General features: G+C 55.4%; 2 protein-coding genes across 11 annotated transcripts in view; both read right to left on the bottom strand.

The window, feature by feature from the left end:
- The window catches only part of GTF2IRD1 (GTF2I repeat domain containing 1), a 98,277-nt gene extending 91,834 nt beyond the window's left edge, over positions 1-6,443 (bottom strand). For 2 of the 4 annotated variants that reach the window (XM_064523439.1, XM_064523441.1), the window contains exon 1: positions 6,173-6,443. The gene's annotated coding sequence lies outside the window, so the exon portion shown is untranslated. The remainder of the gene's footprint in view (positions 1-6,172) is intronic. The other 2 variants (XM_064523440.1, XM_064523443.1) reach the window with 1 other exon arrangement.
- An 11,298-nt stretch (positions 6,444-17,741) lies between these two features.
- CLIP2 (CAP-Gly domain containing linker protein 2) overlaps positions 17,742-24,022 on the bottom strand; it is an 88,599-nt gene continuing 82,318 nt past the window's right edge. For all 7 annotated transcript variants that reach the window (XM_026107185.2, XM_064523434.1, XM_064523430.1 and 4 more), the window contains 2 exons: positions 22,517-22,579; positions 17,742-21,590 (listed from right to left, as the gene is read on the bottom strand). In XM_026107185.2, the coding sequence (XP_025962970.1) occupies positions 21,579-21,590; positions 22,517-22,579 (75 nt within the window). In that variant the 3' untranslated portion in view covers positions 17,742-21,578. The remainder of the gene's footprint in view (positions 21,591-22,516; positions 22,580-24,022) is intronic.

Raw genomic sequence — 24,022 nt, 5'->3', positions numbered from 1 at the left:
ATGGGCAAGGTATGTTTTTCCACCGCAGCCCTAACAAAACCAAGAAAGTCTTTCTTATCCACTGCCATGATTTTAGCTTCCCAAAGGTACCTTGCTCCAGCTGACATTCTCTCCACCCATCATGAGTTTTTCTTATGCCAAACAGACCATCTTTAAATTCTTTTAACCATCAGTGAGAAGCAGATGTTGGTTAATGCCTGGGACTGCCCTGGCTGCAGTGTGCAGGAGACTACACGCCTGCATGCTATGGGTTTCTTATGTTTGCACACAAGTGGGAGACCATCAGTAGAGGGAAAGCTTTGAATATTTTGGTTTTCTCTTCTTTTTAGTGGAAAACCTTGATAGCAGCTCTTCATTGCTGAGGTCATTATTCTTTGCAGCCGTGGCTGTGTAGGTGAAGAAAAAAGCACAGTGCTCCTTGATCGTCTGTTTTTCAAGTGACACCATTTGTGGATGTAATCCCATCCACTCATCCTCCACCTCAGCTAGAGGAAAAAGTCATACTTCCCCACAAGAGGGAGGTGAGAAGAAATCTGTCTACAAAACACCTTTTCTCATTTAAAAGGCATTCTCAGCCGCCCCTTCAAATTACACTCAAAAATGCCTAGCTATTATTATGGTCCAGCCACATCATGTCTCTCTTGGAACCATGCAAGTCCCTCCAGCCTCTTTCATGCATCAAAGGGGAAGATTTTTCCTTAAGGAATATCAAAACCACTCAGCTAAGCAGGATGTATAATATCTGACAGCAACCAGCACCCTCACGTGCCACAGGAAAGTGCAAGAAACACTCAAAAAGAGTTATGAAGTGTCCTGCCCGCAGGTTTTTCCATCCCTTTCGTCGTCAGACTGATTTATGCCCCAAAGCACCTTCTAAACATCTTGGTTTTATTCCCTAACACAGCTACAGATCTTTAACAGGTTTGTAGTATCCACCGCGAGCCTTTCACGCACACCCTCCCTCCCCTGCTAAAATCTGGCCACTCGGATAGCTCTGGCTAATTGTCAAACTGTTGCAAATCTCGCGCAGGACATAACCGACGGGCGAGGGACAGACAACTTGGCTGATTTTGTCCCTTTTAGGCTTCTAGGCTAAATGGGTAAAGAGTTCCTGGGAGCGTCAGGAGGCCACGACTTGCAGACGGGCTCTGGACTACACACTTCAAGAATCCAGTCGGTCCTTTCCAGGTTTGCGTTAGTCTCTAAGCAGGTATTTTCTCCTTTTGATGTTGCAGATTTAAAGAAAACGAAGACAGAGCAACCTCATAATTCAAGTGAAAGGTGGAGATTAGCTTTGAGGGAGAAAGCCCTGGTAAGGGATGATGATATCTTTGTGAATTTGCAAAGGCAGAGCAATAGTGTTTGCTGGTCTCCTATTCATCTAGCTGAAGTTAATTCTCTTCTTAAAACAGTCCTAATAGCACTGAGCAGAGACAAAGCAACACAAAGCCACAAAATTCAAACAGAAGCTGTTTGTATATATAAATGTAAATCCCACCAACGTGCAACCTGCTCTTGAGAAGGTGATTCCTGTACTGAGCACTTTCTTAACATTTTACCTATGGGGAGAGCCTTACTGATGGAGTAGGAACAGTTCCTCCAAAATCACTGCCAAAGTGCTCAAGAAGCAGCGTTTGACTACTCCTTGAACTAAGACTGCTCCGGAAACAAAAAGCAGTAGATATTTTCATCTGCATCACACAAGGATATATTATTATAAGACCTCCGCAGCCGATGAAGTACAAGCTGCCTTTCGAGACATTCTTAGACAGCTGCCCACCTTCCCACGCACCAGCGGTCCCACGCAATTAGTCCCCAACCATATGCTCCAGTCTGGGCAGAAGTCTCAGCACCCAGCTGATCGAGGACCCAGCCGGAGGGGTACGTCTCTGTCAGACACTGGCTTCGGACCAAGTCCCGTGTGGGAAGGGAGACTGGAACCTCAGCCACCCAACAAAACAGAGCTCCATAGCTTCCACAGCCTACGTGAAAGCGCTCGAAATTTTTCTCTTGGATTAGAAAGAAAATGAATGAATCAGGCTGTGTTAAGTAATGCAGAAGAAACCATTAAGCCAGTTCCTGCATCCTCACTAAAAACAAACAGCAAAAAACCCCAAACCCACAATCTATAAAGTCCATCTGAATCACTTCCATTGTGCCCATCACTGTGAAACCCAGAGTCTCCCACAGGTTTTGGCCATACAAAGGGCTCCTGACCTCTTTTTATAAGATAATGTTTTGAGAAATTAAAAAAACAGCAGCAGCATTGTAAAGTGAAAGGCTACAACTTCCACCAGATAGAGAAATGTCTCTGGGAATCCTTGCTCTTGTCTGCAAAGACCTACCACCTTCTGAGGGCTTTCAGCTGATGCCCAAGTTCACCTTGAAGCCTTGGGAAGCACCTTCCCTTTGCAAAAAAGGTGCTGCACAAAAACATCCACAGCAGATCATCCCGAGCCCAGCACGGGGAGCAGCACTGCTGCGCACTCAGCCTGTGCCCAGAGCCATCGGCCGCTGCCTTAAGCCCAAGCCCTGCTGCCCTGCCCAGCACAGGGCAGCAGACCCCCAAGAAAAGCCTCCTTTTTCTTGAGGAAGGCCACTCGCAAGAGCATTTCCATGTGGCACCTGTATTCAGAAACTGCCTTCCAGCAGCAGAAGAAATAAATAGCCTCTGCTTTCCAACTCAGAGGTTGCTAGCACCAAAATTCGTGCCAGCACTAAGGGTCAAACCTGTAGAGGGTTACAGAGAACGAGGCTGGGCACTTGGACGAAGTCCCTGCACGGCAGCACCGAGCACGGAGCGGGGCCGCCTGGGTGCAGCTGATGAAATTCCCAGAGGAAGTACACTGCATCGATAATTGCCCCAAAAAATCTTAGCTATTTCCTGTGGGAACAGCCTATGGGAATCCCCCATTAGCTTCCACCATAACAGATTATTTAAACCACTATTTTGGTCTGTTTTTTTCCCCAATTTAAGCGCAGCGTTGCTTGATGCATCTCCTGCAGGTGCCAGCTCAGGACAGCCAGAGCTGTCCCTTCCGTGCCGGGAAAAGGGCAGAGTTTCAGTTTTGACACGCTTCTCGCTGTTTCAGCCAGCAAGTTTTAAGACTAAACTTGGGATCTGAATAAGCCTTTTAAACACCGCGCCAAGCGAGTCTGCCTTCCCAAAACAGGCTCAGGTGAGGCACCTCCTTCCTCCGCCTGCCAAGCGACAGGCAGCACCCGCCACGCACCCGCGGGTGCCCCGGCAAGGCCAGCGCTGGGCAAAGTCTGCCGAATCGGCACTGCCGCCGGAGGGATCAGATGAGGTTGCAGGCTGAAGAAGGATTAGCTTAAATAGTATTCCCCCCCACCAATCCCTTGAAGAGATCTAACTACATATGCTACATATATGGGATGCTTTCAAGGATAAGCAGCCAGCTCTGCAAGCTCTCAGAGCATGAGCGGTGCGCGAAAGCTAGCGACGCTTGGACGGCGAGAGCGCGGCTCCGGACGCGTGCTGCCGCGCGGCGAGCAACCCGCACTGGGCGAGGAGCAAGATGCCCCATCACGGCGTCCCAGGCACCGCGTTGCGCTCTGGCGCTGGGTGTCATCTCACGGCCCCGGCTGCGATCCTGCATCTCTCAAGCTTGCACAAAGCTCCCAGGATACTCATCAGAGCAAGCAAGGGCAAACCGCCTCTGGCATCGGGCTTGTACGGCAAGTTGCTAAATATGTCCCCAAGCAGGTTCTTTCCCTCTTCTCCTGGCTTTTCACTAGCAAGCCTAAGCGAGCCAGGGATGTTGGAGCCTCTGATCCCCGGGACAGGGGACAGCAGCAGAGCTGGAAGTGGAAGAAGTGGCAGAAACACAGGATTGCTTTCCCCAAATAACCTCAAAAGCAACAGGTGGCTTGGAAGGAGGCAGGTGACAACACGTGGACAGGGAGTGCGCCGACGAGCGCACCGCATCCCGGCCTCCGCAGGGACATACGGACACGTTTCCTAGTGGGGAACATTCTGGACATGGCAACCTATTCAACCCAAAATAGCTCAGTTCCCCTTAGGAAAACATTTTCTCCCTCTCCCCACAAACAGGCTCGCGTTGAGGTGGGAAGATCTGCTTCTCCTTACCCAATGCTTCCCAGGGCACCGTTTTCCATGATATCAAACAGGCCTGGTGGGAACCAAAAAACAGCAGCAAATATCACCTTGGGAACCGGAATCGACTTTGTGCCAGTGCCAAAAACACCTTGAAGGACACAAGAACATCCACTAACAGGAGCCAACATGCCGGACACGGGACGATTCCCATGAAGATGAGCACTTTTTTTGGTCACCCTCCCGATTTTGCCACGTGGGCAAAGACCCCACGACAGAAAGGGCTGGGAGCCACCAGCTCACGGAGCCCAGACAGACTTTGCCGCTCCGTTTGCTAACCGGCCCCTACTCTCGGCTCTGCAACGCCGGAGCAACCCCGCAGAGCCCGGGGCGCCCACCCCGCCAGCCCGAGCGCCTCCGCGGCAGCGGACGCCCAAGGAGAACCTCCCCCGTGTCCGACAGCAGCGCGGCCCAGACACGCTTCATGCAGAAAACGCAGCGTTTGGAGGAAACGCCAACTCAGACACCAGGCGGAGGCAGAGACGTGGTGATAAATCAGCACTAGAGCAGAAAATGAGGCTGCAAACACGAGGCCGACAGGCAGGTACAACTTGGTACACGAGTAGCCCCAACAAGGCCAGAGCAGATGACAGCTCCCGAGCTTCCGACCTGCAAGGCTGTCGCAATCCAGGGCAGCACGAGGGATGATCCGCAGCTGCTGGAAGTTTTTAGAAAGTCAGCATTATCCTGCCACCACATCAGGTGCTCGAGCTGGTGCTAGGAGCAGCTCCCGCAGCCGGGGCAGCTGCGCGGGGCCCCGTGCTTCGGCCACGAGGTGAGGGAGCTCGGGGGGTCTCGTGGCTGAACCCAGCGGGGCTCAGCGTGTGGGCGCTGCCAAGGCCACGTCTTTTAACGCCCTCGGCACCTCTGAGGAGCCTCCTCAGCAGCCATCAATGTCTGAGCCGAAAAAGGGAGTTTCTGCACCGCTTTCTAATTCCGGAGCAAGCGCCGCAGCGATTTACCCAGCGCTGGGAAATTCCGCAAGCTAACGAAACCGGCCCAGCCGCACCAGGAAAGGGCACAAGGACCTGGCTCTGACCAAACGAAAGGTGCTCACGTCCGCAGGATCATCCTCCAGCTAGTGCGTTTGCACGCAGCTCGTCTGTCAGAAGTAGCACGGCAACTAGATACCTCGAAGATCAGGGATCCCATTACACGAGGCTCCATACAGACATCCCGAGAGATGGTCCGGATGTCCTGGAGCTCGCACGCCGAACGGGCAGGGAGACAGTGGGGAAAGGAGGCAGGAGCAGGCAGAGGGACTTACCCCAGGCGCGCGGGAGCTCGCGGCAGCCGGCAGTGACGCCCCCGATACCCAGCCCTCGGCAGACGCCCTGCCCGTAACACGCAGCGCGGCCACCGATTCGGGGGCAGCTCCCGGCGATACCTGTCCCCCCTGCTACGCTGCCCCGGACGAACCCCCCAAAAGGCTTTCGCGGAGGCCTGACCAGCAGCGGCCGCCAGCGCCCGGCATCACCCGCAACGCTCCGGCTCCCAACAAGCGGCGCCGCCGGGCGCGAGTGTCGCTCCAGCGCCAGGCGCAGTAATAGGATCAGTCTGATTTACAGCTTATCCTGGATAAGCCCAGCACCATCCCTCCGCGCCGGAGGACAAGGGCGCCCAACTCCCCGGGGAGGAACTTTCTCTCCGCCGGGCTGGCGGCACCGCGGTTCCCCCCGCACGCACACACCGAAAGCCGCCCGCTCTCCCCCCCCCCCCGCCTCCGCCGCCCCCCGCGGACCCGCACCGGCAGCTTCGCCCCCGAAGAGCCAACGGGCCGGGCCCGACCCCTCCGCCAGCTCCGCTGCAGCCGGGCGCGGCGGCTGCGCAGCGCGGCCGGACGGAGCCGGGGCAGGTGGCGGCCGGGAGCCGCCTCAGCGGGGGGGACCGCGCTGCCCGGCGGGCGCCGGCGCGACAAACCCCCGCGGCCCCCCCGCCTCTTTGCCGGGGGGGGGGGGGCGGCCCCACGCGTGTCCGCGGCGCCCCACGCGGGGGCGGCTGCCCGCGGCGGGGGGGGATAAAAGTTTCTCTTACCGCAGGGCTCGGCTGCTCCGGCGCGGAGCGCGGCGCTCCTGCCGCCCTTTAATTAATCTGCGCGGGAGCGGGCGGGGGCGGGAGGCGGCGGGCAAGGGGCGACTCCCTCCCCGCGCGGGCGGGGCCGGGCCGGGCCGGGCCAGGGGTGCTGCCGGCCGGGGCGGGCCGGGGCGCGGGAGGGCCGGCCGGGCAGGGCGCCCTGCTCCCGGGGGCTGCGGAGAGGCTCTTTGTTCTGTAATCCCAGTAAGATTGCAAGCCATTCGCCCCGGCTCTAATCCCAGCCCCGCTCAACAACAACATCCATTGGCTGCGATTTACATACAGGATTAACCAGCCCGCAGCCCGTCCGGGGGAGGGGACCCGCGCCGAGCAGAGCCGCGCCGAGCAGAGCCGCGCCGAGCTGAGCCGCGCCGAGCTGAGCCCGGCCCGCCCGCGAGGAGGGGGCGGCGGGGGCGCGGGGCACCTCGGCTCGGTTCGGCTCGGTTCGGCTTAGCTCGGCCCCGCTCGGCCCCGCTCGGCCCGGCTCGGCTCGGTTCTGCCCGGCTCGGCTCGGCCCCCGCCGGGCGGTCGGCGCGGCCCCGCTGCGGGGCGGGGGCGGCGGGGCCGGCGGCGGCAGGGGCACCGGTGCCGCCGGGGGGCCGTTCCCGGGTGCCTGTCGCCACCTGTTGGTGCCGGCTCGGCTCGGCTCGGCCCGGCCCAGCAAGGCCTGGCTCGGCGTGGCGCATCAGGGCATGTCCGGGGGGACACGGCCCCGCGGGGGAACCTGGCCCGGCTCATCGTAGCATGGCCCGGTTTGGCTCGGCTCAGCCATCGGCGCGGCCCGGCGCTGCTTGGCGGCTCCCGCACGGTGAACTTTCCCCCTCCTCCTCCATCAGGGCGCCCAGCAGCCCCCGGCCTTGCCCACACAACCTGCCCTGCGTGTCCCCGGGGCAGCGCTACCACCACGCTTCACCGCCGTGGCCGGCCAGTGCGCTGCCACGGCCGGGAGCACCCACCGGACCCGCTCCGTCGTTGGGCGTGAATCCCGAAGGCCTTCCTCCTGCGAGGCGTTCCTCACCGAGGCATTCCTCATCGACAACACGGGGCTGGGCAGGGTGACGGGGAGCCCGGCCCCGGCGAGGCCGAAGAGGCCCCGGCCCCGGCTCGCGGCGGGGACAGTGCCGCGGGGCGCTCGGCAGCATGGGGCTTCCCAGCCAGAAATGGCTCCCAGCCTCGTGCGCTTCCTTCACGTCCTTCAGGCAACACCATCAAGGAGCCTGGGGAAGAGGTTATTTGAAGCATCCCTTCATTTACCCTGCCCCAAACCCCTCTTTTCCCTTATATTAAAAAATATACACATATTTGGCAGCACAACGTGAACCCCCAGGCCCCCACGTCCAACGAAAGCCACCAGGCCGCAACACGGGGGACTGTGGCAGCCTCTCGCTGCCCAGCCGCCATCTTCTCCAGCCTCCGGACCTCGGGAGCAGGCAGCTCATGACCCCGCGGAGCAAAGCAACGCCGGTCGGCGGCGGTCACGGAGGCACTCGGGTGGTCCCGCTGCCGGCACGCGGGTGCTGGGGGGCTCGGCCTGCCAGCGCGGCGTCCGCGCCCCGCGGGTGGAGCCGGGGGGGAGACGGCCATGTCGCGAGCGCGCCGCGAGGTCCTGCCTCGGCTGCTGCTGGGCTCGCCCGGCCCTATCCGAAGGAGGAAAGGGAGAAAAGTGCGTATTTGCCGCCTGGGAAAACAGTCTGCGAGGAGGAAATTATTATTTTCCAAGTTGCTCGCTGCATATTAAGTAATGGCAAATTAAAACAAATGAAAAACTATTAAAAATAACTTGACAGCGTTTTAACCTCTAAAGTTTTGAAACTGCTGATATATTTTTTTTCTTTTGAGCATATATTATGCAGCTGCTCCATTAGCTGGATTTTGTTTTAAATAAGTGATGATCTATTACAGCTCCAGGGCCAAAGGGAGAAGAAAACATTTTGAGAGAAAACACTTTCTGGAGTTTCTGGAGGAGCGCGGAGGGGTTTTAGCCTCCACCGAGGCATTAGCCACCCGATGCCGTCGCGAGCGCAGGGACCGCAAGGCAGCGGCAGCCCGGCTTTGCTTGAGACTCAGCTGAGCCTGGCTCTGCGGCCAAGTCCAGGTGCCCAGCTTTATTGCTCTTTGCAAGGACAGCGTTTGAAACACATGCCAGAAACACCCCAGGCCCTCGGCGAGCTGGCTTTTAACAGGCTCAGCGTCACCTTAAGTAATACTATTAAAACAAATGGAAAAAAGGCAAACCCCAAAGACCCAGACACATAACCGCAGCAGCAACGCAGAGCTGTGGTGAGCCGGCAGCGGCCGAGTGAAACCGGGCGGCCGAGGGCTCTGCCTTGCCCCAGCCTCGCACCCGGCTGCGGTGGCGGCGGCAGCCCCGCTCCCGGACGGGCTCTCGCCCTGCTCCCACACGGAGCTACGGGGCAAAACCGGGAATTTGTGATGCACAGGGCACCAGCGAGGGGTATTTAATCAGCTAGCTAAGGACGGAGGTGCCGGACAACCCCATCTGGGCTGCGTTCCTGGTCCCGGCAGGGAGGCACCGGCTCGGGAGGAGGCACAGCCCTCCCCGGTGTCACTCCAGGGAAAACCAGGCTGCTTTCCCTTGTTTCCAACAACATGCAGAGCCATCTTCAGCCCAGCCTCTCCAAGGCTCAATGGCGGCGGGAATCAAAGCCGGCGGCGGCTCCCATGGGCCGTGACCCACTTTGGAAATCGCTGGCTGGTGACGTCCCTGGAGGCGCCGCGTCCCCGCGCGGGTGAGCGTCCCCGGGCACCGCGCTCCGGGCGCTGGGGCTGCAGGCGCCATGGCTCCAGCCCCAGGTTTCCCCCCGCCCCATCCACACATTTTGTTTGATTGCTGTTAGCAGCGCGGCTAATTGCTGCCCCGTTACCAAAAACACCGGGATGCTTCAATTTTAGGGCTTGTGCTGCTGCAGGCACTGTTCCAGGTTGCCGAAAAGGAGGGTTCGGGACGAGAGGTGAGAAAGCAAAGGCAGAGCGGCCCCCGGGGAGCCGGGACGGAGGGTGCTGGTGCCTGGGAGAGCACCCAGGGACGAGCACCGAGTCCCTGCGCGGGCAACGGCCCCGGTGGCATCGCAGACCCCGGGACAGGACGCATCCCGCCAGGGACCGGGACACCATGCGCAGGTCGGACGCTCGCGCCCTGCCGGGCTGGCGGATCAGCTGTCCCCAGGGCCTAAATAAAACGTTTGACGACTGAAAAGACAAGCCTTTCTGAATAATTAAATGAAAGATCTTACTCAGAAGAAAGAAATCAGGGCATCTTTTGGCTAATTATCTTTAAGCCGGACCAAAAAAAAAAAAAAGAACAACAAAATTAATTTAATTAGGTCATCTGAGCACAGGAGCCAAACAAGGGAGAGCGTTGCTGGCAAAGGAGGCGTACGTTTACGCTTGGAGCTCTGCTTCGCCCCGCTCTGGTCTTTGACTTTCTGCATTAACTCTTCCACCCCACCGCAGCTCCGCTGCTCCCTCCCTCGTGCGTCCGTGGCACCGAGGGGCCGAAATCCAGGACACTTGGCCAGAGAAGCCTTGTGCAAAAAAAAAAAGGGAAAGGGAAAGGGGTTGGCACAGCCGGCAGGGGTGGCTTTGCTAGCGCATGTCTGGCAGCTTGTCCCCTGCGTCCCCAGGAGGGCTCCTTCGAGTCCTTCGAAGAACACCGGCATTTGGAGAGGACCTTTGCAAAGAGTATTTTGAAGCTCTTTTGCCAAAAGGCCAAAATGTGACTTACTGCAGAGGCATCTTCCACGACAAGAAGTCCTCAAGCCAGCAGAGCTCCGGAGAAGTCGTTGCACGGTTGAGACCTCAGAGGGCGAGCTCTTGGGGCTGGTTGCTTTTCTTGCTGTGATGTACCTTACCATGTGCACTATGAACCTAAAACCCCTTCTGTCCGTGAAATAACATCAGCGATCTGCAGCTGCCTTCTCCTGCCAGCGGGGCTGAAGAGAGACCCCAGCCACCACTGCAGAAGCCTGTCAGAGAGAAGTCACTGCTTTACGCTCCCACTTTGCTACAGTCGATGGTGCATAAAGTACTGCTATATATATTGCTATAACATTTAAAAGCCTCAAAGTGAGATCAGAGCCCTCTGGAGCTGGGCTTTAAACATATATGATCCATTCCTTATTGTCCACAGGTGGCTTTTTTGGGTTTCAGGAGAACCAGGTCACTGCCCAGGCGCACACATGCTGGCTCCTGGGCTCCTGGCCCAGCTGGGTCCAGAAGAAGGGTCACTGCCTTCATGGCCCTGCAAGCTGATACCCCGAAAGACAGAAATCCCGGGGCCAGGATGTGCCAAGAGCAAGCGTGGAGGCTGTCCGCGCTCCGTGTTGCTGTAGATGGAACCCCGAAATGGGGTCAGCTAAGCCCAGAAGGCCAGGTCCAAGCTGCGAGCTCACTCGGCGTAGTTGGGTGTCAGAGTTCCCTGCGAAGACTTCGGGATGCAGCTGACAAAATTCCTCTGGGGTCTGGCCTCCGGTCAGCGTGTTCGCTGGTGAAGGGATGCTGCAGACAGCCCCAAGCAGGGCCGTGAGCGTCTGGAGGGTGAGAAGCCAACATGACCCTGAAAAGCTGGAGAAGTAGCCTGGAAATTCAGTGCAGATGAGGGCAGGCAAGAAAATTCAACTGCAGGAATACGGCGTGGGACAGGCTGAGCAGCAGCTCTGGTGAGCTGGTACGGTCCCAGCTGGGAGGCTGCTTCCAGTTTGGGGCTCCATGAGTCAAGAAGGATGTAGACCACCTGGAGGGAAGCCACGGGGGAGCAATGAGAAGGACAGGGGAGCCAATGAATTGGCTGTTTAACCTGAAAAAGGAGGTACAAGAGATCCCTGAGTCTGCAAAAGGCTGTTGCAAAAGGGAGCAGTGCGTGTGCGATGTCTGCAGTGGATGAAGCGAGAAGTACCAGACCTAAAACAGCCAGAACGGAGCATTGGGGTGGATGGTAGGGAAGAAATCCCTACAGTGGGGGCAGCCGAGGCCTGAGCGTTTCCAAAGGATGTCCAGGACACCAGCCCTGGACATCCTTTGGAAACGCTCAGGCCAGAAGGGCGAGGGGAGGGCTGGGCAAGCGCCATGGCCCAGATGCTCTCCAGATGTTCTGCAGATGGAGGCACCAGATACTTCGGTTTGGACTCAGCCCCTCACCCCGAGCATCCAGCCAGGCCTGTAACAAGGTGATCGCTCCTGTGGGGGCTTCCATGCTTGTTAAGAGGACTCCCTATGTACCCAGGGGCTGAATGCGATGCCTTAAATACTCTTTTGCAATTTTAACATCTATAAAAACCTCTGAAGAAAAAAAAAAAAACCCACCACGATAGGATAAAAGTACATAGGCAAGAAATTTTATTTGGGGGCCGAAACAATGAGCCATACAAAACCATTCGATGAGAAGAATGCTGTTTGATACGGATGTTTTAATCTGATCTATCTGTAGAAATAAAGAACTTCCTTGTCACAGTAATGACAAAAGAAAAGGCAACATAGGCAGAAAACAATTATATCTGCATAAAGATTTCTTTTTTTTTTTTTTAATTTGTTAATTAGTGACTGCTGGGCATCACAAGAATCGTTGTTTTCTCTGATATGCTGATTTATTCTATCTCTCGGTGGAATTGGAGATCACAAAAAAAGAAAAATGCCGCTTCTTTAGAACAGGGAATAGGAAAAAAGTTTTAGTAAGGTCAGGAGGAATTTAATTGAAAGAGCGAGTTTATTTTTTCTTTCCTAAAGGGGAGTTGTATTCTTTTGCTACAGCAAATTGCTGGTAAAAACTACTGATGCAAAACAAAATGGTTTCTAAATTATATATCAGGAGCGGGATGTTTTCAAAAACACCCTGGATCTCGTTGCCCCAGACCGCTCCCAGGTAACTTGTGCAAGAGCCGCGCTGCACGGGGGATTCGGAAGACTTTCTCTTTTCGGAGAAAGCAAAGGGCAGAGCAAGAAACCACACGAGAAAAAGCCCAGGAGAGGACGTATCGGAGTGCGGGGCTCTGGGTGGAAAGTGGTGTGTGCCACCACTGTTAAAAAAAGAGCAAAAAAGACAAAAAAGCCTAAAACAAAGTGCTTTTCAATGCATCACATCTTTCATACTTGGAGAAATGAGACTTTGTCCACTCTTTGCACAGAAACAGGGATGCATCCAAATACTCCTGTGAGTATCTGAGCAAAAATTGGCAAGAAGTCCCTGCAAAAACAGAGCGGATATCTATTGGTCCCAAACACACTGGAAAGATCAAAATAAAAAGTCTCTCCCTTCCCCTGCCTGCTGGGGCAGCGAGGCTTGCTTATATTGAATATTTACTATATCTATGTGCATTTAACATACCTATCTGCGCTGCCAGCTGTCTGCATTTCTGCAGCTCTTTGAACGCCACGCTGCAAAGATCGCTTGCTTCAGTGCAACAGATAAAATGGTTTTCCAGTGGCGTTGTGTTGGCTTCCTTGACTTATTTCCACGCTCACGCAAATAAGCGGCTCACGGAGGGGTCTCGGCCACCGGTTCCTGATGCAATTTAACCCCGTCCAACTCTGAATCCCCCTGGATGCCGGGGGCGGGGGCCAGGCAGTGCCCAAGGTCGAGATAATATTGATGCATTTTTAATAAAGCCTGTGGCTAAGGTTACAGCCAGCACCTCCTTCCAGCCTGTAAAATCTCCACGTGATTAGTAGCGAGGTGGATGAGGGCCCAAAACCCCCTCGGCCGGCCCCAAGCCGCTGCCTTGCACCCCGACGGCCGCGGGGGTCCCGCACTGGCCCGCTGTTGGCTTTCGCTCCAAAACTGCTGTATCTTTAGTTGAGCCCGCTGCTATTTTTAAGACAGATGCCTTATTGAGATTCAAATGAACGTTTCAAATCCTCACTCCTTTGCATAATTCTTTTTAATTAACACTTCAAAGGTTTAAACACTGGAGTCGTGTTATTTCCCTAACGAAGTTGCATGAACCTCCTCTACCCCCGAGCTCCCCCCTCCCGGCACTCCCGAGGGCTGACGCAGGGATCGGGCCCCCGTGCGTGGCAGGGGACCGGGGCACCGGTTTCCCCCTCTGCATCCCGACAGCGCGGGATGGGGCAAAGGGAAGCTGGCTGGGGCGAGCGGACGTGCTCCCCGCTCTGCGGTGGGCCACAAGCGCGTGGGGACGTGCGGGGACAGCATCGAACCCGGCCGTGCACAGCCGGGGCAGGGTAAATCACTGCCATCCTCGCCCGCTGCAGTGACTCCCGCCGGTGGCTGTGCCGGTGCTGGCAGCCCATGTCAAAACGGCACCAGCTAAGTAAGGAAACTGCCATGGGATCGCCATCAAAATCGGGAAATTTAAAGTAAAGACGGTAAAAACCTCTGCTCCCCCATCCCCTGCGTCGCCTGCTGCTGCAGCACAGCCCACGTCCGTGCAGGTCTACCAAAACCAAATGAAGAAATCTCAGCCTCTGAGGTGCATTTCAGTCACGTTTCCAAACTTCTTGGCAAGCAGAAGGCCAGGAAATGCCTGCCTTCCTCCTTAAATTGTGCTTTTCAAATGAAAACTGAAATTTGCACACGATCACGTTTGCTAATGTACCACAGGTGCGGGATGGAAAGCGCGAGCGCAGGTCCCCGTCCCACCACCGCCCCGTCTCTGCGCCCAGCGGGAGCACCGGCCTTGAGCCGGATCAGCCTCGATGCGCAGGATCCGGACCCCGAAGATCGGCACAGCGCAACAAAGGGGGAAAAAGCTTCGGTTTTAATTCCTGCAAGAGCAGAAATGATTAGACACAACAAAATTGTATAATTAGGATTTAATAAGACACTGTCCCAGACATGCAAAAGAAGTAGGTTAGACAGTGGCCTTTGTTCAGCTACAAAAGACGTTAATTTGCAAATGCTCTTAATATTCATTTTTTGTTATTTAGACTGATGTTTTGAAAGTCTCCGATAAAACGAGAAATCTGGACTACGCATTCCAGTTGCATTTCCAAGCACAGGAATCTGGCTTTGATGTTCCCCTTGATAACATCTTTTTAGAGCCTTGACTGCATCAAATTAAATTCTGATTACTCTGATAGTGCAACACAGCTTCCAAATGTATTCAGGTGACTTTTTGTTCTCAAAGGAAATTAGCTATTTTGACGAGGATACTGGTTAGATAACAGAGATGGAGAAGAAACACCCTTGCGAGAGCAGGAGCTTCTTCCCCGCCCATGAGTCGAGCGCTGGGGCCGCAGTCTTAGGGTGCTCAGTCAAGCCAAACTCCTTGGCCAAGATCTGCACCATGCTGGGACACGCTGGATGTGAAACGCATCCCGAAGCGCCCATCGCAAAAGGATGGGCTCCCCACCATGGACAGGGAAACGTGTCCCAGGTGGATTTCAGGATGAATTGCCCCTTCCAAGCTGCCAGCAGCACCGGGCTGCGTCCCTCATGCCACCGCGATCCCATCGTGGTGCCCGTTCCTTGGCCCAGGGCTCCCCTGCCCTGGAGCCGGCTCCGCTCCGCGGCTCGACGCTAGCACGAAAATAAAGTGCAAATATTTTTGTTGGCAGAGACTACCAACTCCCTCACCGCGATTTAGGCATCTTTAAACTTCATGTTTTATTAATCTTCACCGTACAATTAACGGCACCGAGATGTTGTGTCTGCAAACAAAGGCGCGCGCGCTACGGTGTTATCTGTACGGGATGCCAGGCGCTCGGGCACTTGGTGCAAACAGGCACGTTAACGAGGTGCAGAGCGGAGCTAAATGAAGGGGAGCACAGAAGGCACCTGCCTGAGTGCCACCTCCTGCCGCCGCGAGCCCCCAAAGTGCCACGTCCCTCCGGGGCAGAGCTGCCCAGCCCCAAACCTTCGCCCTTCCCCATGCAGCTGCCTGGGCAGGGACCACGAGCAAAGGGGACGTGCTGGGGACTGGTGGCCGTGGTGGGGATGTGGTGATGGCAACTCGGTCCTCGGGAGTCCCCAGCGCTAGCGGCCACTTTGCGCCCGGAGGTTTTTCCCATCTCCGGTTTGAGTGCGGATAAACCGTTCTCCTTCCAGCCGCTGGAGGACACTGAAGCACGCAGCAGCCGGCGGCCTCATCCTCGCCCTTTCCCTGTTCTGCAGATGAGCGACGCGGGGCAGCGGATGGATCCTGCTGTTCCAGCAGAGCCTAAAACTGCACCATACGCGGAGTGAGCGAGCTGCCGAGGTCACACCTCGGAGCAGAGGGTCTCAGGCTCTCTCAGCCCGTAACACACACCTGGAGAAGGCAAACCAGCAGGACAGGCCGGGCTTGCTCTGCAGGCCGCTGTACAGGGCTGAAGTCAGACGTCGCGGCCAGGTTTCGTGGTTTTACTGCCGGGCGCTTGGGTTTCCCTCGGGCCTCGCCCTGGAACGGAGCCAGCGCGCACAGACCTCGGCAGCTCTTCGGAGGCAGTTTCAAACCTCCCAGCCATCCTGTGGTGGGGAATATCGTAAGAGTCCAGGGGGAAGAGCCAGAAGCCAAGGAAAGAGAATCCCATTTTTCTTCTTAAGCCCTCACAGTGCTTTGTCCACCAAAGCAATACTGAGCAAACCCGGCCTTTCCGAAGACGTTGCGCCGTGGAGCTAAGCCCCAGGAGCAGGCCGAGCCCGGAGCAGAGGGCTGCCGGCTAAGCGGGGCCGTGGGCTCACGAGTGCGGCCGAGGAAGGTCCTGAGGACAGGCGGGAGCACGGAGAAGAGCACCAAGGCTTAGATCAACGGCGCTGGACAGGCACAGGCAGTGCCGCGACGGCAGTGGTTGCTCTCTGCTTTGCCCGGGCATTGCTTTGCTGGAGGCACGCGGCCAGCCCGGGTGCCGGCTGACGACCCCAGGCACCTCCGTTTGCACTCAAACACACGTGTGCACGCACACACACACGCACGTGCATGTGCACCCCCAGGTCTGCCTGTGGCTCCCACCCTGCAGCCTCTGTCCGTCCAGCCTGCAGCCTGACCTCTCCTTCCTGAGCAGCTCCTGGCTGGCCCAGCTGCCCTGAAGCATCGTGTATCCTTGGTCAAGGCTTCCAGGTCACCCTCCAGCCTCTTCTTTTCCTTTAACGCCAAATCTGCCTTCTTCTCTGCACTTCCGCATTTACTTTCCAAAGCTGAGAGAAGCAAAGGATACAGGGAGAGGGGAAGGAAAGGTCGCTTAGCCCTTGACTTGCTTTCCAGTCCTGCTTGCTTCCTTTCCTAGTCCCAGTCCTAGCTGCACTTGCCTGGTTAGGTCTCAGCCGCACCAGCAGCCACGAGCACCACGAAGGCCGGGTGGCACTCCGGATCCGGCCGTTTGGGGGAAACCTGACGACCAACAAACCCAGCTGCGTTTCTTCCTTCATCCCAGGGCAGCCCCGTGGCCGCGCGTCCCGCGGTCCTGCCCTCCTGGGCGCCAGCGTCACCCCGCCGTGCTCTGAGCTCCCACTCTGCACGGACCCTCGATGGAGACAAGCGGGAGCTGGTGGTGGCACCCGGGGCTCTGCCACCGTGGCAGGCTGCGCTGGGGAACCAGCAGTGCCCTGAAGGCAGACGCAGGTCCCCACCGGCACCCGCAGGGATGGACACTGCGCTGGCCGGATCCTCGGCCCGACCGTCCCTGCCTGCGGCTCAGGGTGTGAAGAACAGGCGCCATGTGCCAGCTCCCGGCATATTTTGGCGCTCGAGGATGGTCTGTGGCTTCTCAGCCACCCACTGGCTTGCAAAGGCTGGTTGCAAAAGCCTGCTCACGCTTCCCGCAGAGCCCAAAGGCCGAGGGCTCCAGGCCAGGGCCTGCGCTAGGGGCGATGGGGACGTGCCAAAGCCCAGACTTGAGCCCCGGAGGCAGAGCCCTGCTCGGGCTGGAGCCGCTCGGCACAGGCAAACCTGCCCTCCCGGGATCTTGGGCTCAGCCCCTGCAGGCACACTTGATTTAGTTACAGCTCCACAGCACTCGCCACCTTCCCTCCGTGCGTTTTTTCCTACCCTGCTTAGGCCTGTAATTAAACATATTAGCATGAACATTAGCATCTATAAGGAGCCAGTTAAAAAAAAAGTGCTTTAAACACATGAAGCCCGATTTTTCCAAGAAGAAACACTCAGTTACCAGCAGCCGCACTTCTGGATATCAAACTCTGTCGGGAAGCCGGTGGGAGCACCGGGGACGCCTCTGCTCCGGCAGCTCTGGAAGCTGAGGCCGGGCCACACTGGTTCAGACCAGCATCCTCCAACGAGGAGGAAGGGACCAGCCCCTGGTCCTGCCATGGTTGTGCCATGCATGTCACCATCATGCCACACTTGCCAGCACAGGACAGTGCTGGCAGGGCACGTGGGGTGTCCGGGCTCCCTGCAACCCTGGGAAACGGCCGGTGGGGTCCCTGGGGCAGGACGTGGTCCAGCCTGGCGGTCTGGACTCAGATGATGGAGACTCTCCATTTCCACCTTCCCTTCATCGCAGCGTCCACCTCGACGTGGCCCGTGAACTACCCCGTCACTCCCAAGACAAAACGCCTTCCGCACACCAGGAACAACGCACAGGGCTGGGGGGACAGGGAGGGACAGCAGCGCCGCGGTGCCCAACTTCAGCCACAGATTTTATTGTTTAGTAATGAGCTCACCACAGCAGCAAGCCAGGACAGGGGTCAAGGGTACATGGTTACATATTACACAGAGTGAGATTTGTACAGCTTTTGTACAGAGGAAGAAATAAAATGAATCAAATAACAAAATAGACATTAGCAATCGAACCATTTTTTTGTGTGTTTTTTATCATACTAACAAAATCTGATAGCCAAAAAATGACTAAGCTACAAAATTGTAATACATAGTGTACGGGTAAAAGGTTATCATCCATTTATACATCTAGTATCATCCTTATTCTGGTAACGTACATGAGGCCTATAGGAGCTTAGTGTATTAATAATTCCCTACAGGATAGCGTTGAACTGCTGAAGCTGCCGAACAACGGAGAGCAGGAATCTTTAAGACTTTCGCAGTGTCATTTGCATCATTGTTTTAATGAAACCCTCATGCAGCTCTAGTGAAAGCCAGAGGAAGCGATCGTGGCCGGGGGGGAGGCAGCAGCTCTGAAGCCCTGGCTAGCAACGGAGCACCCGTGGTTGAGTACTGCCCCTTGCTCCAGGTCTCCGGCTGCTGGAGGAGGGATAAAGCTGAAGTCACCATCCAAGACTGCATGATTATTTTTTTTTCTTCCCTTTAGCCAAGAGGGTTAGAGAAGAAATCGCTAAAACGGAGCAGGAAGTTTTCCTACCCAGCATGGGGACTTTATTCAGCTGATAATTTCTCAGCCTTCGGCAGAGAACCATCACCAGCCACTGAAGTAGCACAAGTAATAGCAAGGCTGGTGCTGGTCTCGCCGTCGCTGTGCCGGTGCTTGCTCTCCCGGGAAGGAGCGGGAAGGGCAGGCTGCCGAGCAGGCACGCGGCATGGGGCTAGCTCCCGCGCACCCGGCCCCGATCCTGCCCTCGTCCTGCCCTGCGGATGTTGGTCCGAGTCACGCTCTGGACTCGGCTGCAGGTGCAAAGCCAGCACGGCACAGAGCTGAGGGCCTGGGGAGGAGGCAGCCCCCCACCGCGGCTTTCAGGAGATCTAGACAAGAGCAGCAAGACTGAAGCTGAAGGGGGAGTAAAGGCACAAACAGGAACCAGTCCCTGACCGGCAACGAGAGATGGGTGCATCAGTGTTTAATGCCCTTGAAAAAAATCTCCCCCCAAGAATGAAGCCAGTTAGATCAAATATTGTGAAGTACTTTATACATCACCACATATAGGCAAAAATAGCAATTAAACTTACAAATAAATAGAGGGGCTAGGGAATCTCCTCCTTGTCCCTTTCCAGATTTCTTCCCAGTTTGGTCTCTTACAACCTAGGAAGGCCCCTGGCAGCCCTGCAGAGCAGCAGCCAGAGGCAGGTGCCCTGGGAACCCTACGCTTACAGAAAACCCTGGAACTGGAGACAGGCACGACTGCAAGAAGCACCCAGCTTTATCCCAACTCTGCTGCCACTCAAGCCAGTGGGAGTTGTAGCACTGATTTCTGAGACCATTCGGGCCAACAGCAGCACTTAGGGGAACATCAACCCCAACTTCTTAGGAACAGCAGCTCCCAGCTGAGATGTTCATTGTTCCAGCTGTAACAATGAATGCTCCCTCTGGGATTTTCTTAAGTGTATTCAGCTCCCTCCATCACTTACCAGAAGGCTTTTGGAGTCCACTCCTAAGATCTCTTGAAAGTCCTAGCACTAGCCAGTGATTGCTGTCAGTCTTCCTGGTGATTAGTAAGAGCTGATTAAACACTTCCACAAGACAGGATGGGGTCCCATCTGAATTATTTCTAGCCAGTTAGCTTCCCCACCCCTTTCCCCCTGCAATGAGCCAGACTTAAGCTATGCTTGTTGACCTGCTTTACTGCCTTCAAGTCACCTCCCTCCCTCTCTCATCATCTCTTTGAAATGAGGGAGGATGAGAGAGGATCAATCTTGCATCAAGTGAGCAGGGCCCAATATTTTATCATAGTCCAGAAAGAGATTCAGCAACATCCTCCTCATAGCAGAATTAAAGCCATGAAAACCAAGTTGTTTCTGGCTGCCCATCAAGTAAGAGCCTGGTAACCCACTAGGAAAAAGTAACACTTTCTTAAAAAAAAAAAAAAAAAAAAAAAAAAAAAAAAAAAAAAAAAAATCAGGGCAAGAAGCAATGAAGCTGACATGCTGTGATACTCATCTGCCTGTGGTCTGGCTCAGATCTCTTCTCAGCAGCCTCTTCTACCTTGTCCTCTTCCACAGATGCCCCATCCTACCAGAGGAGCTCCTGGAGGATGGAAGAGTCTGACACTAGGGGAAGCTTGGTAAAACATTGCTACTGCTCTGCCCTATGGCTCTGAACAGTGAGCTCGACTCTTTCACAGGGTGCTATCTCATACCTTTAAGAGCATATTCTCCCCTTACTCCATCCTAATGTCCCTGGGGAACCATGGTACAAAGACAGAGGGAAGAGTAAAGCCTTCAGAAAAAGAAACAAGACCAAATAAACCACATGCTTCCTTTGCAAGGCCAGCTGGCACCCACTGAGTGGCCACGAGGAAGAAGCAGCACCCACCGTCTGCGCTGTACGCTCACCCACCACGGGTCCCTTGGGCAAACCGTGGTGCTTGCCGGCGCCTGCACTGCTCTGCACAGACCTAGAGCCTTGTGGGCCCCAGTCTTGGGCTGGCTACAGCTAGTGAGCTCCTGTTGTGGTCAAGGCCTTCTTTCACTGTCACACAGTCACGGGGACAAGCCACTAGCGCACGAATGCTCGCAGCTGCACATCAGCAGCTGGTCCATCCCCAGCAGCAGGGGAGGTGCATTATGCCGAACAGCCACGGAGAGCTCTCGAGAACGGCCAGGCGATCCCAGGCGAGCTGCCAAATCGGGCAGGCAGGGAGGGAACCATCTCCTCAAGGCATCTGTCCCACGCTGACAGCGGACAGCATGGAGCTCTGAGGCTGGCGACCCTGGGATCGGGCTGTCCGCATCGAGCCTGACACCCAGAAAAGGACTAAATAGGACGCGTGCGAGTCAGGGAGACCAGGCTGGGCCGCCCAGAGCACCAGCAGATCTGCTCAGCGATCTCTGCAGGCAGGAAGGCCAACCGCGCCCGCGTGAGGTGCACCTGCCCCTCCGAACTCAGAGCCACCACAGATCCCTCCCCAAACAGCAGTGGGTGAGATAAATGAAATAAATATCGCTTTGAAATCAGATTAGATACCACAACATGCTATTATACAAGGACTAAGTGAAGCCTCCACGTTCTAGAACGGAGACATCTTCTACACAGGCACAGAGGGGAACATTTCCCCACAACCCCGTCTTCCACAGCCTACACGTACCACCATCAACAGTCAAGGCCAGCAGATCTCACCTGCTCGGGCAGTTCTTCAAGACACTGGGGTGGGTAAAAGGGGAGGGACAGACCTTGAGAAAACCGGGCAGCCCCTGGGCACGTGCTTTGGAGTTTAACACCACAAGCAAATCCCTTCGCAGTTCCTGGGGAGCTACTAGGACTCACTGACATTTCAGGCACCACCCAAGGCAGCTGTCACCCAGACCATGTCAGCTGGTGGGAAGAGGGCAGCTCAAGCAATACAAATTCCACAGTCAAAAATCAATACAGGTAAGAAACCAAACCCAGAGAGACCTTTCTGCTCCTCCTGGAACAATGGCTGTCTTGGAAAACCGGATTCCAGGATTGTCCTGATTATATCAGTTAGTATATTATAAACATTGTCCTGCTTTAAAGTGAAAATACTGTGTCTAGTCTTTAGGAGGTGCTAAAGCCAGATGTGGTATCGTTTTTCCTGACTGCGCACAGGAGCTGATACTGGCATGAAATGATCCTCTTCACCTCTTCTCTATCAGAGCTTCTCCTGGAAGAAAAGAGACCTCGTTAGGGAAAATGGGGAGCAGCACCTGATGCTCAGAAGGAAGCAGCAGCAGTAAGAGATTATCTGGTTAGTCATCCACAACAGCAGTTGGTCCTACACATCCAGAGGGGTTAAAGGGGGCAGGCAGGTGGTCTTTATTTTTTCTGCACAAGTGGTAAATCTGTAGCCATCCACAATAACGATCCTCTTCCACAGCACTTCAGTCAGTATCTGGAAGCACTTTACAAAGGTGTTTTTACAGAAGGGGAAACTGAGGCACAGAGTAGGATGGCCTCAGCAGACCAGGACTGGAGAACGCAGGCCCCCAGGTCCCGACCCCCTGCTCTGCCCAGTAAGCCACACTGCCTTCCTGCTTAGGCTGGCCATCCTGCCTGCGCAGAAGCAAAGTCTGAGGCCACAGATCCTGCCCTACGTCATGAAAACAAGGGGAGATCAGGACAGCATGTCCTACAAATGACATCCACGTGAAGGGGATGGCACAGATCTGAGACCGAGCAGGTTCTAGATGGTACTGCCAGGGGAAGAGTCGTACAGGCACCGACCCGGGACACCGAAGTAGGGCACCTGCTGCATCTCAGCACGCATCTTGCTAGCATCTTCCTGATGGCTTTGATTGGTTTTAAAGGTAAGGAGAGGCTGTGGTGGTTGGAGGCAGCTCCTACAATAGCTAGGATCTGTCTCACACCCCTGCAGGCAGCACTGGCTGTGGCCACAGCGGCGCTGGGGAAGCTCTTGCACCGCGCTTGGGAACAAGCGCTGCACGCGAAGCCCCTCGTTCTCACCGTGGGAACGACGCGGTCAAGCTGTGCTAGCAGAGCTGCCTCCATCCGAGACCTGCCCCCAACACAGCAGGCAAGAAGTCACACGCAGCAGTCGTGGCTTCAAGGAATATTTTGCTCATAACTTACCTCTTGCTTGTGGGATTTATCCTGCTGGTGAATCCCGTTAGCAGACCCAGAATTTCCAACCGTCTGCAACAGAGAACAGACAACACTTACTTTAGAAGACGGACACAGATAAAGAGTCCACTGTTCGCCTGCAAGCGCTGAGATCTGGCAAGGCTGCCGTCTCCTCCCGTAGCAGCCCGGCGTGCAACGGTTGCTCCACGCTGAGAAAGCGGAATGCAAAATCCCACACCACTTTCTGCAAAAAGTTTCATAACCTCTGCATCCTGGCCCAATTCCCATGTGGGCAATTGCATCCTTCACAGCTATAAAATATCCTCTGGATTTCCTTATGGACACAGGCTTGATCTTCACTTCTTATTCTCAGAGCCTAATAAACAAATCAGCAGCCAAGGGCAGAGTTAGCTGCAAAACCTGGGACAACGATCATCAACGAATGCCATTCCCCATTTCCCGTCTCTGGGGACAAGCCTGGCAGGCAGGACGGGCTGTTGTTCTATCTTTAGAAAACATAAGAACTTCAAACATTTATAATGTTTCTTTGGCATGGATAATACGGAGTCCTTCAGCTTCAAAACGACAGTATAACCAGCACAAACAAGGGAAGAAAGTCACAGCACGCCAGATTTCAGCTGACAGGGCTCAGTGAACTGCTGGTGACAGGGAAGCCAGAAGCTATGGGGAGACAAGGCTGCAAGGTTTCAACCTCATCATTTGAGGAGTTCCAGGTACCCAAATTTCATTCTTGCTGTGGCCATAAAAATGCATAATCAACTCTACAGGACAGTTTTAGTTTGGCAGGGGAAGCCTAGACCCAAACCGAGCTCTGCTTTGAGAGCCTGAACTGTTTGCCAAGCGGTGAAACCCAACTGAATGGATGGCAAGACCACCACCACGGTAGCGGCTTAGCCCTGGGGTGCGACACCCACGCTCATAGGTGGTACCGCCCTGCACAAGGCCTGTGTCGTCCCTTGGCTGCAGCACACTGTGCGCGTGTGCACCAAGAAGCTGTCAGATGATGGGAATTAGGCTTGAACTCTGGTTTCAGTACATGGTCATGAGAACAAACATGAAGTGTTATGGTTTGCTTGAAATTAAGTAGAATCTCACAGCAGTTACTGCAAATTCTCTGAGAAGAGTCCTGAATGCCAAATCCTTGCCCTTTCCTGCAAGGCTGCAAAATCTGGGTCTCCCAAGACACAGAACACAGAGATCCTCCTCTTCCTGTATCACGGGACGAATACTTCGCAGCTGCAGACATGGAAACAAAGCAGCAACTACCCGACGATGAGACAGAGACATACAGTGCCGTTACACCCCTAACTCCTGCACCTCCATCTCGTAGCCAGGCCAGGCACGCACATGGAGGACTCCAGAGCGCACCGGCTGGCTGAGCCCGCACAGGCAGAGCGGCAGCAGCTTGCGGTAATGAGATTTCCTTCTGGAGCGTGCCGCAAAGCGCAGGCTCTGCAGACAAAGCGAGAACAACGCCAAGCCAGGTCCCTGGGC

The sequence above is a fragment of the Dromaius novaehollandiae genome, chromosome 19 (genome assembly GCF_036370855.1).
Source record: "Dromaius novaehollandiae isolate bDroNov1 chromosome 19, bDroNov1.hap1, whole genome shotgun sequence".
Taxonomy (NCBI): domain Eukaryota; kingdom Metazoa; phylum Chordata; class Aves; order Casuariiformes; family Dromaiidae; genus Dromaius; species Dromaius novaehollandiae.
The sequence above is the reverse complement of the archived record's forward strand: the minus strand, read 5'-3'. Positions and strand labels throughout refer to the sequence as shown.